We start from the raw sequence: 16259 nt of genomic DNA, 5'->3' as shown, positions 1-16259 counted from the left end.
TTTATAATTGATTAAATGACTGAACATCCCGTATAGACTACTGCAACGCTCTCTACATGGGGATGCATTTGAAGACTGTCCAGAAGCTCCAACTGGTCCAACGGACAGCAGCCAGATTGCTAAATGGAGCGGCTCTCAGGGAACATACAACCCACCTGTTGCGCCAGCTCCACTGGCTGCCAGTTTGCTACTGGGCACAATTCAAAGTGCTGGTTTTATCCTTTAAACCCCTAAACGGTTCTGGCCCAACTTACTGTCCGAACGTATCTCCCCTTACGAACCATCTAGAACTTTGAGATTGTCCGGAGAGGCTCTGCTCTCGGTCCCGCCTTCGTCACAGGTACGTTTGGCGGGGACGAGAGATAGGGCTTTCTCAGCAGTCGCCCCCCGGGCTATGGAACACCCTCCCTAGAGAGATCAGATCTGCTCCTTCCCTTTTAACGTTTCAGAAGCAAGTCAAAACATGGCTGTTTGAGCAAGCGTTCACAAACATAGAATAACGGATATGGATAAATGATATAGGAATTCGATGATTGACAATGGAATTGGACAATGCTTTACAATAAGGAGACGCCAATGATGTTATTTTTATAGCTGTTGTGGTTTATGTAATTTGTAATGTTTTTAATTGTGTTGTGGTACTATGTATACTGTTTTGTTGGAAACCTCCTTGAGTCGCCGATATGGCTGAGAAAGGTGGTATACAAATACAGTAAATAAATAAATAAAACCCAAAGTTCCTCTTCATCCTGGAAAGAAGCTGCCGGAGGGTTCTGTCCTGGGCCCAGTGCTGTTCAACATCTTTATGAATGACTTGAATGAAGGTCATTCATAAGAGAATGTGTTTGCAGATGACACCAAATTGGAAGGGACAGCTATTGCTCCAGAATGCCAGAATGGATTAGAATTCAAAATGATTTTAACAGATTAGAGAGCTGGACCAAAATTCACAAAATGAATTTCAGCAAGGAGAAATGTAGACAGAAAAAAATGAAATGTACATGTTCAGAATGAGTGATGCCTGACTTGGCAATAGTACATGTGAAAAAGATCTTGGAGTCTTAATGAACAGCAAGTTGAACATGAGTCAACTATATGATTCAGCAGCTTAAAAGGCCAATGGGATTTTGGGCTGCATCAAAAGGAGTATAGTGCCTAGACTAAGTGAAGTCATGGTACCTCTCTATTCTGCTTTGGTCAGACCTCACCTGGAATACTGTGTCCAGCTCTTATAATTCTATGATTCTATAACTGCTTTGCTAACGAGAGCAGAAAGGACCTGGTGTCTTTAGGGCATTTAGGTCCATATGAACTGATAAAAAGAGTAGCTTTTACAATTCTTTTTATTTTTAAAGCTATCATATAATTTGTTTTAGTTTTAAAATATACAGAATCATAAAATGATGGTAGTGTCATGTCACATTACATGTATTAATCTACAGCTTTTAAGGAGCACAGTGTGCAGAATGCTTGTCACTTGAATCTCAGTTTAATGAAATTTCTTTTTGGCTCTGACTCCTTTCCTTGGCATTATTTCGATAGTGCTCATCCCTTTAAGTGCTTTCTGTGTCAGGCTCCAGGATCTCCTATGTAAGCTGATCTATGTTTTGTATAAATGTTTTGGCTGCTGACCTAGACAAGAACACTTGCATTAGCTACATTGATCAATCTACATTTACTTTCTATCATATTGTAGACAATTAATACTTCATTGTAAAGACTCCCTAGTGCACTTGTTTAGAACTAGATCACTTAACACAGGAACCACAGGAGTTCCACACAAGAGAGCTTGGGGATAGTAAGGCTAAGGAGAGAGAGAAAGAAAGCGAGAAACGAAATTGCATCCATAGATCAAGTTAATTTGTACTTCAGTAGTCAGGCATTCTGCCAGATATCTTCTGCAATAGCATTGCAATCTCCTGTAACAGGCGTGGAGATGCTGCATACGTACTACATTTGTTTCAATTTATTGCATGCTATAATAGCAAACTTCAGAAACTTATTCTAAAATTAATTTATTTTTTAATGAAGAAGGCTTTTGTGGACATATTTTTCAAATGTTTATTTTTAAACCAAACAGTAAACTCTTGTACTTAAACAAACACACAGGAGAGTAGATTTTATAATTCACTATTCTTCATTAGGAAATGTGTTTAATAGAAAGAAAGCGCTTAGTGTTTAGTTGTGGATCCTGGTATACCTCTCACATGTCAAATTATATTTGTGTTAGGATATATAATGAATGGCAACAATTCATTAAGATACTTAATTCTGAAATACAAGAAAAGTTGTACTTTATTTTTGTCTTGATGAAATTATTCTGTGAATTACCATGCCTTAAAATAATTTATCTCCTACAATTTATAGTGAGATTTTGGATAAGGTAGGTGGCCATCTAGCTGCTTTAGCCAGCAATGGTAGGGGAAGGTGACAGTTGAAATCCTACCCAGCGCCGCCAAAATATTTTCAGTATATGGCTGGGTAGTGGGTAGTTCCTGTTGATGCCACAACAACTCAGAGAGCTGCTATCATGCCAGAAAGCGGGCCAAATCCAGACTGTTTTACTTGTCAGTGTAGAACCATCTTGGTGCTGTTCTCACAGAGCCTGATTTAGGTTAGGAATTTAGATTCTGCAACTTCCTCTTGGCATTTTTAAATCTATAAACATTTTTTTCTATTTCCTCTCTATTTCTTTTATCTTTTGTGTTCCGTTTTTAGTATAAGCCTGAGGGCACAGTTTATCTTTAAAAAATCTGCCTGAAAAGTGCTGTGAAAGCTTCTTCAGCTGAAGAGTAGTATAAAACTGCTTTAAAGTAACTAAATGAATAGTAGTTTAATATTGGTTTTAAAAATCATATTCTCTAGCTCTTGATCCTCCCTTCCCCAGTTAATTACAAGTGTGCCAATAAACTTATACTTTTATATGAGGGTTGTAAAGACGTATCAATGCCACCAATAAAATGTAAAGACGTGGTGTTAATCCCACCAAATGGGATCACCAAAAATGTAAGGAAGTTCCTAGACTGCTATTAAATTAAACTGCCACCAATATGTTTAGAGACGCTGGTCTTAAAGTCTCTATTTAGGTTGTGAGGTAACTTTGGTAGAGTGGAATGCACCGAACGTAAATCAATGGAGATGAGGCAGGTTTAAAATAACAAAGAGAACAAGTTTATTGTTAAACAAAGCGTAATTGTTGCAATATTGAGATGTTGAGCTTGGCATATGCTTGATGGTTACAATATGGCTTAGTTAAGATACAAATAAGGCTTTTGATGTTACAATCTTATAATCTCCTTCTACAGTGAAGTGCTTTATTATTTCAGTGTTCCTTGTTGTGAATATTCTCACTGTTTGTCCTATACCGGATCAAACCACTGATCTCCAGTCTTCCACTACTGGCGATCCTAAAACCTCCTCTGTTAGATTCTTTTTAACTCAAGCAATCTAACGAGGTTTCCCTTCAGCTCCCTTGCTGAAGAAATATTCACAAACACTAAAACTAACTGAATCTATACTGCTTCACTCCACAGAGCCCTAACTGTCTCTGCTCCTCTTCTCAGGGTCTCTTCCTCCTGACTAAACTACTTTTCCAGAGTCCTATCTGACTCTGCTCCTCCTCTCAGGGTCTCATCCTCCTGACTGAACTACTTTCTCAGAGTCCTTTCCCGACTCTTCTACTCTCCCAGAGTCCTTAACTGACTCTGTTCCTCTTCTCAGGGTCTCATCCTCCTGACTGAAAATTAACTGACACTTTCAAACCTTTTTCTCCTTAAGCTCCTCCCACCTCCTCTGCCTTGTCTCCATGGCAACCTATCCCTCACAGCTAGGCCATGGCAACAAATGTAAACCACAAATACAGTTTAAACACAGTATAATAAACACTTTATAATAAACATTTCTCTACAAGGGTCTTTATTGTTCGTTTTTAAGAACAATATACTAAGATTTTTTTTTGATGGTGAAAAATATAAAACATATATTGCAGTGTTCTATTGCTCTGTTATATGTCTCATTCCTTTCTATTGTTCAACCAATATTTACAAGTGCATTGACAGCCCTGAATGTAGTCTTATATTTGTAAGCTCATAATAAGTATTTTTCAAAGAACTGCATTAATATAGCCACAAGCCTATGAAATGCAATACTGCTGGTTATTTTTACTATCTATTGTTAGGTAAAATAACGCTGAAGTTATTATAATATTATACTCATGGTTTGCAAATACCTGGGAGTGGGAAGACATTTTGTGACAAGTGTATCATGTAAATATATAAGTCTTTATTTGAACTTAAGGGCAGATCAACTCTAGCATGAATTCATGTAGCATTTTCTTGTTGATTTTATAGTATTGTATCACAATATGTATTGATCACAGGTTAATATTAAATTTTCATTACTAACATCAGATATGTTGCCCTATCTTTGCTTTCAATCTGGATGTTAATACTATTACTTAATATGAGCAGAACAATAGATACATATGTATGTTTGGGTGGTTTGGGCTGAGGATATTTTTTTTTACTTGTGGGATTTCCTATTAGATGCCTGAATCCTCTATCTGGACCTCAATTTTATTTATTTATTTATTTTGTTTTTATAGAATGGACCAGTTCAGATATACATTCTTTACGTGTAACTTTTTCTACTGGAATATAGATGTGTCATGTGTGCAAAATGTATAATGTGTGCAGATATCTGTGGAACAGGTATACCTATTTCTTTGTGAACAGAGCTAGTATTCTTCAAAACAAAAAAAATGTACTTTGTTTGTTTCTAAAGGTACGACAGAGCGGGTGTGTTTGATCCAGGGAACAGTGGAAGCACTAAATGCAGTGCATGGCTTCATTGCTGAAAAGATTCGAGAAATGCCTCAAAATGTGGCCAAGACAGAACCAGTTAGCATTCTGCAGCCTCAGACAACCGTCAATCCGGACCGCATCAAACAAGTGAGTTTCGGTTGAGGAAAAAAAAACTGTTTTGTATACAAAATGTTTCATAGTAATCCCTAAGAGATTAACAAGAGTGTTACATTTGACTATATTAGCACACCTAGGTAATTCAGACTGTTCCTCATTCTACGAGGATTACATGATTTTGAGATATTCTTCATTTCTAACACTCTGAATTTATTTATTGGCATTGGCATCAGCAAATTGAAAATCTCCAGAAAAAAGCAGCTTTGTTTTTTGATTATTTCATGTATTGATTGTAAGAACTTCCCATCAGCCGCCCAGTATGAAAAAGTAGCTTTGCATAAACTTATAAAACTGTGCACAGCCTCCAAAATTTGTTAACCAATATTCCTGTTTATTATGCACTGTACATGTTATAACTACAAGGCTATGCAAAATCATTTTTAGTGTGTGCATACACATCTCCCATATAAAGGTGTAAGTGTATGCCTATCTCCAAATATTTAATCAGTATTTTCTTCAAACTGAAGTATGATACTCAAAATCTGAGTTTGCCTCCATAAAAAATGTGCTAATTAAAAGTGTTTTTTTTATCTTAGCTGATAAATCAGTAGTTCTCACACTTTGTGGTGAGCTCAGAACTCAGGTAGTATGGTACATTTAAAGAGGGGATCAAATGGGAAATATGATATTTTCATCATCCTTGTAGGCTTCCTAGGCTGAATATAGTAGGTGAGAGGAGAACTCTTTGCAATATGGAAACTATTTTACATATTATACAAGATAACTCAAGGCAGAAATAAGTCTTCCAAAAAGGTGTATCTCTTAAAATACTAAATAAGACATTCTCTGATGGGAATTTCCGATCAAAATGATTTATAGTTAAAACGATTTATAGTTAAATCATTTCAACTTCAGTTCCTCCTTGTAAATAATATTAAAATATCTTTATATAGCAGCATTTTTTGCTTTCAATGGGCCTCTAAATATGTTAAATGTGACTTGCTTTGCTAGCTTTGCATGTCAGGTAGTACAGAAATGGGTAAGAACCTAATATGTTGTGGAAAAGTAGTACATATCTTTTGAAAGGTTCTGGGGTAGATAATGTGTAAATAATGTCTTTGTGTAGCCTATTCTCTTGTTTCAGCTTTTTGTTCAGGATCATAATTGCTTGTATTAATTACAAAGGATAAGTTTACTTCAGTTTTAATATCTTGCTCACTTTGTAAACTAGTTTTGAATGTCAGTACAAATATTCCTCAATAAGTTTAATTTTCTGTCATTTTATTTTTAAATAGTTTGAGTTTTCTGATGTTTTATAAATATGTATAAAATAAATAATGAGGTCATCTAGTTGGATTTATTATTTTGATTAATCAATTTCCTTAATAAACTATATTTTTTAAATAGTTTTATTAAATTCAAACAAATTGATCACATTTATACATAATTACTAGCATCCTTATTTTGAAAATCTTGATTTCTAACATTTTATGCTAAGAAGATAAACACAGCAGCTGCCTGGTTTATTCGGAACTTTATTATTTCAAATTATGGCTAGAAATATCATTCAAGATTTGATATTCCTCTGAACAATTTCAATTGCCCTTATGTTTCCCTTGACAAAGAAAGTGGATTTGAATGAAGACATGTTTCCAGAGTGGTTTTCCCCATTCTTCTATTTTTGTACCGTAATGTACTTTCGTTTATAAAAAGATATGTTGGGTACTTTTTAATAGAATAGGTGAGAATGGAGAAACATGGTAGACATTTATTTTATTGTATAAATAAAATGGGTAAAGAGAAGCTTTTTGCTTTCTCTCATAATACTAGACTAGAAACATCCATTGTAACTACGTAGTAGGAGTCAGGAGAGAGAAAAGAATGTTCAATTCAAGCTTTCCCAATAATTCTATTTATAGGATTGTGTAGCAGTACTGTATTTAAAAACAGCACTATAGTATTCCCCACCAGGAAAAGTTAAAGGTTTCCTCTGACATTAAGTCTAGTCATGTCCAACTCTGGAGGGTGGTGCGCATCTCCATTTCTAAGCCAAAGTCCGTACACACTTCCAAGGTCATGTGGCCAGCATGACTGCATGGAGTGTCGTTACCTTCCCAGAGAAGTGGTACCTATTGATCTACTCACATTTGCATGTTTTCAAACTGCTAGGTTGGCAAAAGCTGAGGCTAACAGCAGGAACCCATCCCACTCCCCGGATTCAAACTGCCAAGTCTAGGCAGCAAGTTCAGCAGCTCAGCAGTTTAACCTGCTATGGGTAAATAGGAAGATGGCCAAATTAAGAACTACTTCTCATGCGCAACTTCAAGGATATTACTATATTGCAGTTACAGAGGGTGTTGTTGATGCCATGTCTTGCTTGTGGTTGCTAATGCCTTTGTCCTAATACAGGAAGGCATTCTCCTTATGCTAATTTTGTACAGGTTGATCACTTCCTCATAAATACTAGGAAGGTGCATTTGCAATTTGCATTTTATTAAGAATAAAGAATATTTCTATTACAATCTAACAGCAAATTATGGCTTTTAATTCTGAGGAGACACAAACCAGAGCTCCCAAGTGCTAGTTTGATAGGGTTGCAGCTAGTGGACCACATATCATACATGATTCTCTTTGAACGAGAACTATGATTATGCCCACGCCTGGAGATCCAGATCATCTAGATGCCTACTAATATGTTTAAACGAGGTCCATTTACATTAGATGCCCCTCCCTATGTTTCTGAATATATTGTATTGTAAATGAAGAGAATTCATATGATTACTAGAAAATAAACATCAAACTGTGGAGCTACTTATCCAGAATAATAAGATCTCTTTTAAGCTTCAAGCAGGCAGCCAAAACAGTGCTGATCATCATGGCATTGTTTGAAACTGCTGTTTTAATTGTTTCAAAATTAGATTCTATAATTGTTTTAGATTGCATTTAAGAGTTCTTAAAAAAATATTTAAATGTGTTTTTAAAGTGGGTTTTTGTATTGTTTTAATTGGGTTTTATGTATTCATCACCTCAGGAACCATAGGAAGGGTGATATAATAGATAGATTGAAATAAATAGAGTTTGGAAGCCTACAGATACACAATGTTCACAATGTGTAACAGATAAATTGCTTTTAAAATATATATGCTACATTTTCTAATAACGAAAACATGTTATTCATTGCTATGAGCTGGTGGGAAGTTGTGCTTTCTGCAATGGGCTACAATTCTGGAGACCAGGATATGATTCCCTCTCAGCCATGGAAACCCACTGAGTGAACGAACGTATGTAAGTTGCTAAGCCTCCGCCCCAGAAAACCATGTGATATCTCTCCTTAGGGTCTCCATAAAAGAACCCCTTAAAAGTATACAGTAACAACAAATGTACATTGTGGAAGGTTAGATATTAGAATATGCAGCAGCCTAGCAGACACAAGAAACACAAATTGAAATAATATGCTACCTGCTTTTTTTTATTATGAGTGGAGTTCAGCCTCAATCTAGACCAAAATTACAATTTTACTGGAAATTACCAGACTCAAGTAGTTTGTTTTTTATCATCTGAAATCACTATTTAAAAAAAACCTTTCTACTTGTTATAAATAAGCTATGCCAAATTATTATTCAAACTTAAAGTAAGTGAGAATATGAGACAAGAACGAATGACACATCTTCTACCTCATATGTGCTAGAAGAACCCATTTTAATCTCTGTTTGAAGTTGCACAAAGATAAACTTTAAGTCTTTTAAGTATCTGGCTATGCATTTCACAATATTTTGCATCATTATCATGCTGTGGCTAAAAAATAAATTTCTCATCCTTCATTGTTTTCTTGTTCAATGAGAAATAAAGATTAAGAATCATAAAAAATGCATTGCAGCCAGCATATTTCATGCAAAAAAGTGTTGCAAGGTTTATGTATCTTTACAAATGAGATACCGTAGAAAACAGTGATCGGCTTTTTACTATAGGTTTGCTAGAAAGCAAGTAATTATGAGTAACTTCACAGATAATAGAAATATTTAAAATGAGTATTTAAAAGAAATGAATTGTATGCTTGCTAATAACTTTCAGTATCTCATTACTGGATGCTAATAATGTTCATAATATATCTTTGCATATAGTAATTTAAAGTTATTGCATTTTTTCAACTTTTCTCTAATAAAATAAAAATTTCAAGCATATGGCAAAAACATTGAAAAATAAGGAACAAACATGTATCTTTAAAAAAATGCAATACAGATGATAGGTTTGTTATAAGTAAGAATCTTTCAGAAGTCCATAACTATTAGACCTCACTAGGGGCACATCTATACTGACCATGTGACGTGGGACAAAACCTCCAGAGGAGGAAGTGAATTGAATGTGCACTTGATCAAATGACAAGTGCAGGAACTGGGTCGAGGCCTGGGCGGTGCTTATACACACCTGAAACTTTGCCTTCAATCCAGTTTCAGTATTCATGATTTCATGATGATAGAGGGATTTTTCAAAGCCCCCCTTTGCCCCAAAACACATGTTATTGAATTCCTATCACTTATTTATTTATTTATTTATTTATTTGCTATACTTGTATACCGCCGTTTCTCAGCCTAGCCGGCGACTCAACGCGGTTTACAACAACTTATAACAAACAACAGTATACAGTTTAAAAGCATAAAAACACAATCCACAATACATATATCAATAAACAATCCAATTCATCTCTTGACTAAAATCGCGATCCAGTTTCGTCGTCCAAATTGCCAGTCCTTCAATCATTACACTTATTGCACTGAGTTAACCGAACGCCTGCTCGAACATCCAGGTTTTTAGTCTTTTCCGGAATACCATCAATGAGGGGGCTGATCTTACCTCCATGGGGAGGGTAGTAGTTTTGCTATGCCATGTCCTGATGAGTATTATGGGTTCTAGTTTGGAGTATCCCTTGATTTTGCTTATCCCAGTGTAAGACTTCTAATATGCATTCCTGCCTGCATTCACATTGTACTTCCTTAAAACACAATGTTTTTGAGATGCTTTCAATCCACATTAAATGGCCAGTGTATTTGTGGTCTTAGACAAAAAAAGTATAGGTTTTATCATAAGTACGAGGGTGGGTTTTAGCGACTTTTATGTAACACTTCCCCCTTAAATATACATTTTAATTATTTTATGTCACTGCAACAATATGTTAAAGAATTTTAAACAGTTGTTTTCTTGTCAGTAGTGCCTCATATTTCCCCTAACTCAAATAATGACCTTTTCAGCAAACATACATGCTTTTATTTTATCAAAATAAAATAAGCCCTTTGATGACCAGGATTCAGTGTAACTTTAAAGCCAAAACGTTTTTGAGATTCATCCTGCATCCATGGCTGTTACGTAAAACCACCAACCAGATGTCTGGTGTTACATGTCATTCTCTTGTTTGTAGCAGGTAGAACTTCTGTGGTGCCCCTGGTATACCTAATTCCTGCATGCATTCTTCTCCTTCTCTTGTGGTTTGGGTTTACCTGTCTCCTGGTTTGGGTTTACCTGTTTGTTTGTTTGTTTGATTGATTGATTTTTGTTACAATAAACCAAGGTTTTGTTTTTGTGATTTGTGTTTTCATTTTTGGAGGGGTTTTTTTGGTTGTTTTTCTTTTGATCTCACTACACACTTCTGTCATTCAAAAAGATCCTTCAGTTCCCTACTTACTACTATGTCATCTCCTTCTAACTGTTTCAGTGAACTCAATGTCGCTGCTCAATTTCACTCAGAGATGTCTTTTGTTAACATGATTGCGAATCTGCATCCCTGCCTTTTAATAAAACTCTGGTGTGTTATGTTTTCGATTTTCATCTTTGCTGTCTCTTTGGAAGAATATTGAAGATAAGGCTTTGCCAATTGCTCCAAAAAGTTGACCATATTGTTAGATAAAATGCAATATTTTTGAGCCAGTTCTGCTACACTATAGCGTTATATTATGATTATGATTATTCAGTTCACTTATATTTCACCTTTCCCCATAGAACCAGGATTCAATACAGTATATTGACTTCTACCAAAAGCAGAATCAGGTTTGCAGAGTGAAGAGATTTCTCTTGTACAAAACTAAATTCCTCTGTCAGCTATTGTCCCAAAAGAGTTTATTTGCATGCAGAGAGAAAAATTCAGATATGGATAGAGACCTGTGTTCTGATGTGGTTAATCTTTGCATAGCAATCTTCATCATTTTGTCCTATAGTGATTAAAGAAATAATAATTGCAATATATTTGTGTGGATATGTATTTGTATAAGTGTGTGAATGTGTGTGCATATATACAGTTCAAGAGACATATCAGTACTTCTTACATGCCTCTGAGTCAAAACAGCAGATACTTGTCCCTGAAAGAATAAGACACTTGGCACCTCCTGGAGCCACACAATCAATCTTCCTGTGTTTGATGTTTATCAGTCAAGATAAGCAAAGGTCAGGCTTACATGTTCTGGGATGGACTGATCCAAATATCTTGACTGCATCATCAAGCTGTAGCCTCTAAAAATGATTTCAAGGAACCTGAGTAGTTGGAGCACTGGACATTTCCTCAGACCATATGATAATTGTGGTGTCATGGTCTGTGTGAATATGGGTTATTTTCTCCTCAAAGTGCTTAGTGGGCCTGGTAGAGCAGACCACTTCATTTCAACAGATTCCTTATAATTACTGTAGTTGCACTGGGCACCATGTCAAGAATGTAATGTTTGGAAGCATTTTTCTGACAAGCATATTGCCATTTAATAGGCACATCAAAAATTTTTTGCTAATCTTCATCATGCTTGTATTTTGACCTTCACGACTCCATTTCACAGTCATGCAGCTTATTTTATTGCCCATGAGTCTTCCTTAAATCAAGGAACATGGTCTTTACTTTTCAGAATTTGATAGAAAGACCAAGGCCTGAACCTAATTTCAAGCCCCATGAGCCCGAAAAAAATCCATAGTATACAAGAATCTTTCTGATCACAAGTATCTGGAAATGGACCATATTAACCACCAAATGGTGTGGGCACAACAATATGATGGTTGAGCATTCCTCTTCCCCCTTTCCCCGTCCCCCCAAAACACTCTTCTGTCTACCTCTCAGCAAAACCCAGATCTCGGGTGTGCCCTTCCATACACCTCAGGCCAATGATATATGCAGACTGACCCATGGTTGACACGAAAGCCATGACATCTCAAGCAGATGCCATGAAAGATACCCCCTAAAAACCCTTTCTCTGCAGTTAATTGACAAATTCCTATTTAAGTGTAAAGGCATTTCCCTGTGATAGAAGGATTGTAGAGAGGGAAGGAGTCTAGCCTCCTGTGGAATAGGATTCAACATCTGGGACCTCTTATGTGTCCTTACCAAATAGGACTGTAATAAATGGGACCAAGAGAAAGCCCTCCATCAAGGAGCTTAATAAGAGGGCAGGTTTAGATTTATTGTTTTAAATATTAAAAGCTTCTTTGGCAGCTTTTAAACAGAGGCTGGATAGCCATCTGTCAGGGGTGATTTGAATGCAATATTCCTGCTTCTTGGCAGGGGGTTGGACTGCATGGCCCATGAGGTCTCTTCCAACTCTTTGATTCTATGATTTTATGATTTCTGTTTTGCTTCCCGGTTCACAAGGGTTGAGGGAGATCTGGTTTGGGGCAAAGCCACGTAGGGCTACTATCTTGTGCCTGTCAATAAAGCCAATGAAGTTGTGAGAAAACAATGAAGCAGCTGGTGAATTTCAACAAGGGAGTTCTGTGTTCCCCTTTTAGTACTCCTGTCTACAAAATTTAGAACCTAACTAATGCCAAAGCTAGGACATTCAGACCAAAGATAGGTTAAATATGCCTCAGCTCCAAACCTGCAGTTTCATAGGGAGCATAAGCAATCCCTAGTTTAAGCTTCATTTTGTTAACTACAAGCAAGTTAATTACTAGAATATGCATTAATGTAATATCAAAATAGCTCTCTTAGAAAACGATGGAAAGAATATACACAGTTTCAGGTCATCTGCATACTGATGATCCATAACTACAAAACTCTGGATAATCTCTCCCAGAAATTTTTTGTACATGTTAAACAGAATGGAGTATAGAAACTCTGCGAGATGCATAGACCGATGGCTAGGGTAGCCATAATGACTTTAAAACTGTCTTCAGTTCCCATCCCAAAAGGATACTATAATTCATTGTACTGAATGTTGTCAACAGGGACACACAGTTCCCCTATCCAGATCCTAGCATAAGTCTTCCACCAAGGCAACCAAAGGTATCTCCACCCTGTAATAAGCCTGAAGTCAGTTTGATCAACTCATTTTTAAGCATAGTAGTGTGTCCAGGAGTTCTTAATTTCATTTTTTATATATCCAGTGCTTAAGTGACTAATGAATCAGAGACCAACAAAACAATTTATGAAAATTCATGAGTTAATGCAAACTAGTGACAAGAGAATAATGAAATTTCACTGATCATCCATTTTTAATGTAAAAATAGCTAATGGGAGGGAACAGGTTAGCTAATCTTGGTGGATTATCCTGCCAAATCATATAACACAGATGACAGGCAGGAAGGAACCTTGAAAACCAATTTCAGTAAAAGCTTTTGTGGACATCAATGTAGAATGCCCATAAAAGTTGCTGAAATAAGTTAGTCTTAAAGATGCTGTTAGATTCCCCCTTTTCACTTTTTATTTTGTGGTAGGTTAATATAGCTTCCTCTTTGAAAACTCATAACAAGTAAGAAAAGGAATTTCATCGTAAGGTATATCTGAAAAATTGAATCTGCCCAAGGGTTGTCACAGTATGGTATAGAATATAGCCGCCTTGAGTGTCCTTCGGGCTTGAGAAAGGCGGGATAGAAATAGTGTAAATAAATAAATAATACACATTCTTCCTCCTGTTAATACTTTTTAAATCATTTATTCAGGTTTTTTTCTTATTACTTAATAATGTTGAAATTAACTCACAGCTTGTCTTCCAATTTACACACTGGCATTCCATCGCCTGAGGAATGAGGGGTAATTAAAATTGGCGACCAGAAGAATCTCACTGAGATTTGGTGGTTCCGTATTCAAACTGAGAACAAGGAACTGGTTAAGAGAATAATAATGTTCATATACATTGTATTCTAATTCACAATTTTAACAGTCCCCCATTACTTGCTAGTATCCTCAGTAAGGAACCTGGCTGAGACACAGAAGCTTTAATTAGATTACTTCTATCTAAAAAAGAATGCCCTATACATTAAATTATCAGTTTCCTGTTAAGTGTGTTCACATATACTTTCTTTTCAGAATATACTATGCCTCAGCAACTGTCTCTTTGTATCTTAATTGTCAATCTTCTTAGATTGCAGCATGAAACGACCTGTTAAAAATTTAGCTACTGACTAGGCACATACAAATGCAATACTTTTAACACACCTATGATACATTCTAATAACATTCTGTGACAACAATTAGTCTTTTAAAGTGTAAAAATGATCTTGGGTGAAAAGTCCAAATATTTTTATTTAGTATAAACGAAACATAAAAAACATGGAATTTTACTTATTATTGCAATCTAATCTCATTGTATTATTTTGAGTAACATATCGTTTCCATTCTGTTTCTTGAAAGCAAATCTCAGTTGGATCTCTTTAAGATGAACTGAGTTCCATCCTTCATGGATTAAAAAAAAACTAGTTGAAGCTGTTTTAAAAAACCTTAAATGTCACAAAATAACACCAAAATTAAAAACAAAAAAAGTTAACAGGCAGTGGTGGTTTAATAATGTTGCTCAAATTTAGCTTAAACGCAGCAGATCAGAAACATAGCAGTGGTTAAAAAGTCAGTTAAAAAACCTAAATTAATAATAATAATAATAATAATAATAATAATAATAAACATTTCTTTATGTTTCCGGAAACTCTTAATAATAATATCTAGAGGTATGGAGATTGGGTGATTATTACTCAGTGAATTTCACTACTTAGTGAACTTCAGTGAGCAGCAGAACCAAGAAAAGTTCCAAGATGACTGCCCATGGCAAGAATCCAGTTATATATTTCTGCTGAATTTCACTACTTCCAAGGGGAACAATGCCTACCTCTTCTTATAGCTCCCTATGTAGCTGCTCCACAACAATGGAAAAGCATCTGGAACAGGTTTTCGATAGCATGGAGGTGTGCATATTCAGATAAAGAAAATCCAGATTTTGCTGCCGCTGAATATGCCATTGGAGCTTGGCTAGCCTGTTGCTTTGCTTCTTCATTATTTGGTTGTCTGATCAGAGTAAGGCCCCTTCTAAACTGCCATATAAAATCCAGATTATCTTCTTTGAACTGGATTATATGACAGTGTAGACTGCTTTAAGAGTGTGTGAGATATGATGAAGGAATAATATCTATATATTTAATTAAGTTTTCTTACTATCCATAAATAGAATTTTATTTTAAATCATGTCAATACCATAGGTTGAACATGTATGTATTATCAACAAGGAACTTTAGTTAATACATGTGAGCATTAGGTATGACATTACACATCTTCATTGTTTCAAGGTAGTTTTTCTGAGGCAGAATGTGGTACTCCTCCATGGTTTATCCTTTCTCTGCCTCTAATGGGAAGATAAAAGATTTCAACAAGCACTAATGCTCTTTTTTATTATTTTTACTGTAAACTCTGACCCTGGAGAACTGCACTCTATGCATAAGTGCTTTTTTCTTTCACTTCAAACAGTAATGACTGTGAATTTCAGGATCGCTAGCTATAGTATCTTAAGAAGAAAACTCAAATGCCTCCCTTCTTCCCATGCCGCCTTTTTCTCCTGCTGCTCTGACACACGAAGTTACAGATTCCTTGGCATTATCTCTATATATTGTCGAAGGCTTCATGGCTGGAATCACTAGGTTCTTGTGGGTTTTTTCGGGCTATAGGGCCATGTTCTGGAGGTATTTCTCCTGACATTTTGCCTGCATCTATGGCAAGCATCCTCAGAGGTAGTGAGGTCTAATATAGATATTATTATAATATAGATATTATCTCTATATTTTTGAAGTTACTGTAGTATCATTTTGTAAGCACCTATCAGTAATGGTAGTGTTGTCCTTGTTTTAATAAAAGGAAGAAGGTGAGGAAAAAAGGGTGTACATGTGTTTGAACTTAAGCCTTTAAAGAAGATTAGAAAGGTTTCACTGGGGGAACTGTTGTAAGTGCAATTAAAAACTAAAGATATAAAGGCATACCTCATTTAACAAAGTGCATCTATTCCTGGACATTACTTTTTTAACAAAACATTTGGTACCAGAGGCAGAAATAACATGAAGATGTATGGATAGGTTCATATAGCACATAAAATTAAAGAAAAGAGAGAGAGAGAAAGG

At 35.8% G+C, this 16259-nt stretch overlaps 1 protein-coding gene across 3 annotated transcripts in view; it reads left to right on the top strand.

Annotated features, from left to right (window-relative positions):
- NOVA1 (NOVA alternative splicing regulator 1) overlaps positions 1-16259 on the top strand; it is a 148385-nt gene that overhangs the window by 99085 nt on the left and 33041 nt on the right. For all 3 annotated transcript variants that reach the window (XM_060759762.2, XM_060759756.2, XM_060759769.2), the window contains exon 3: positions 4783-4949. In XM_060759762.2, the coding sequence (XP_060615745.1) occupies positions 4783-4949 (167 nt within the window). The remainder of the gene's footprint in view (positions 1-4782; positions 4950-16259) is intronic.

This window comes from Anolis sagrei, chromosome 1 (genome assembly GCF_037176765.1).
Source record: "Anolis sagrei isolate rAnoSag1 chromosome 1, rAnoSag1.mat, whole genome shotgun sequence".
Lineage (NCBI taxonomy): Eukaryota > Metazoa > Chordata > Lepidosauria > Squamata > Dactyloidae > Anolis > Anolis sagrei.
The sequence above is the reverse complement of the archived record's forward strand: the minus strand, read 5'-3'. Positions and strand labels throughout refer to the sequence as shown.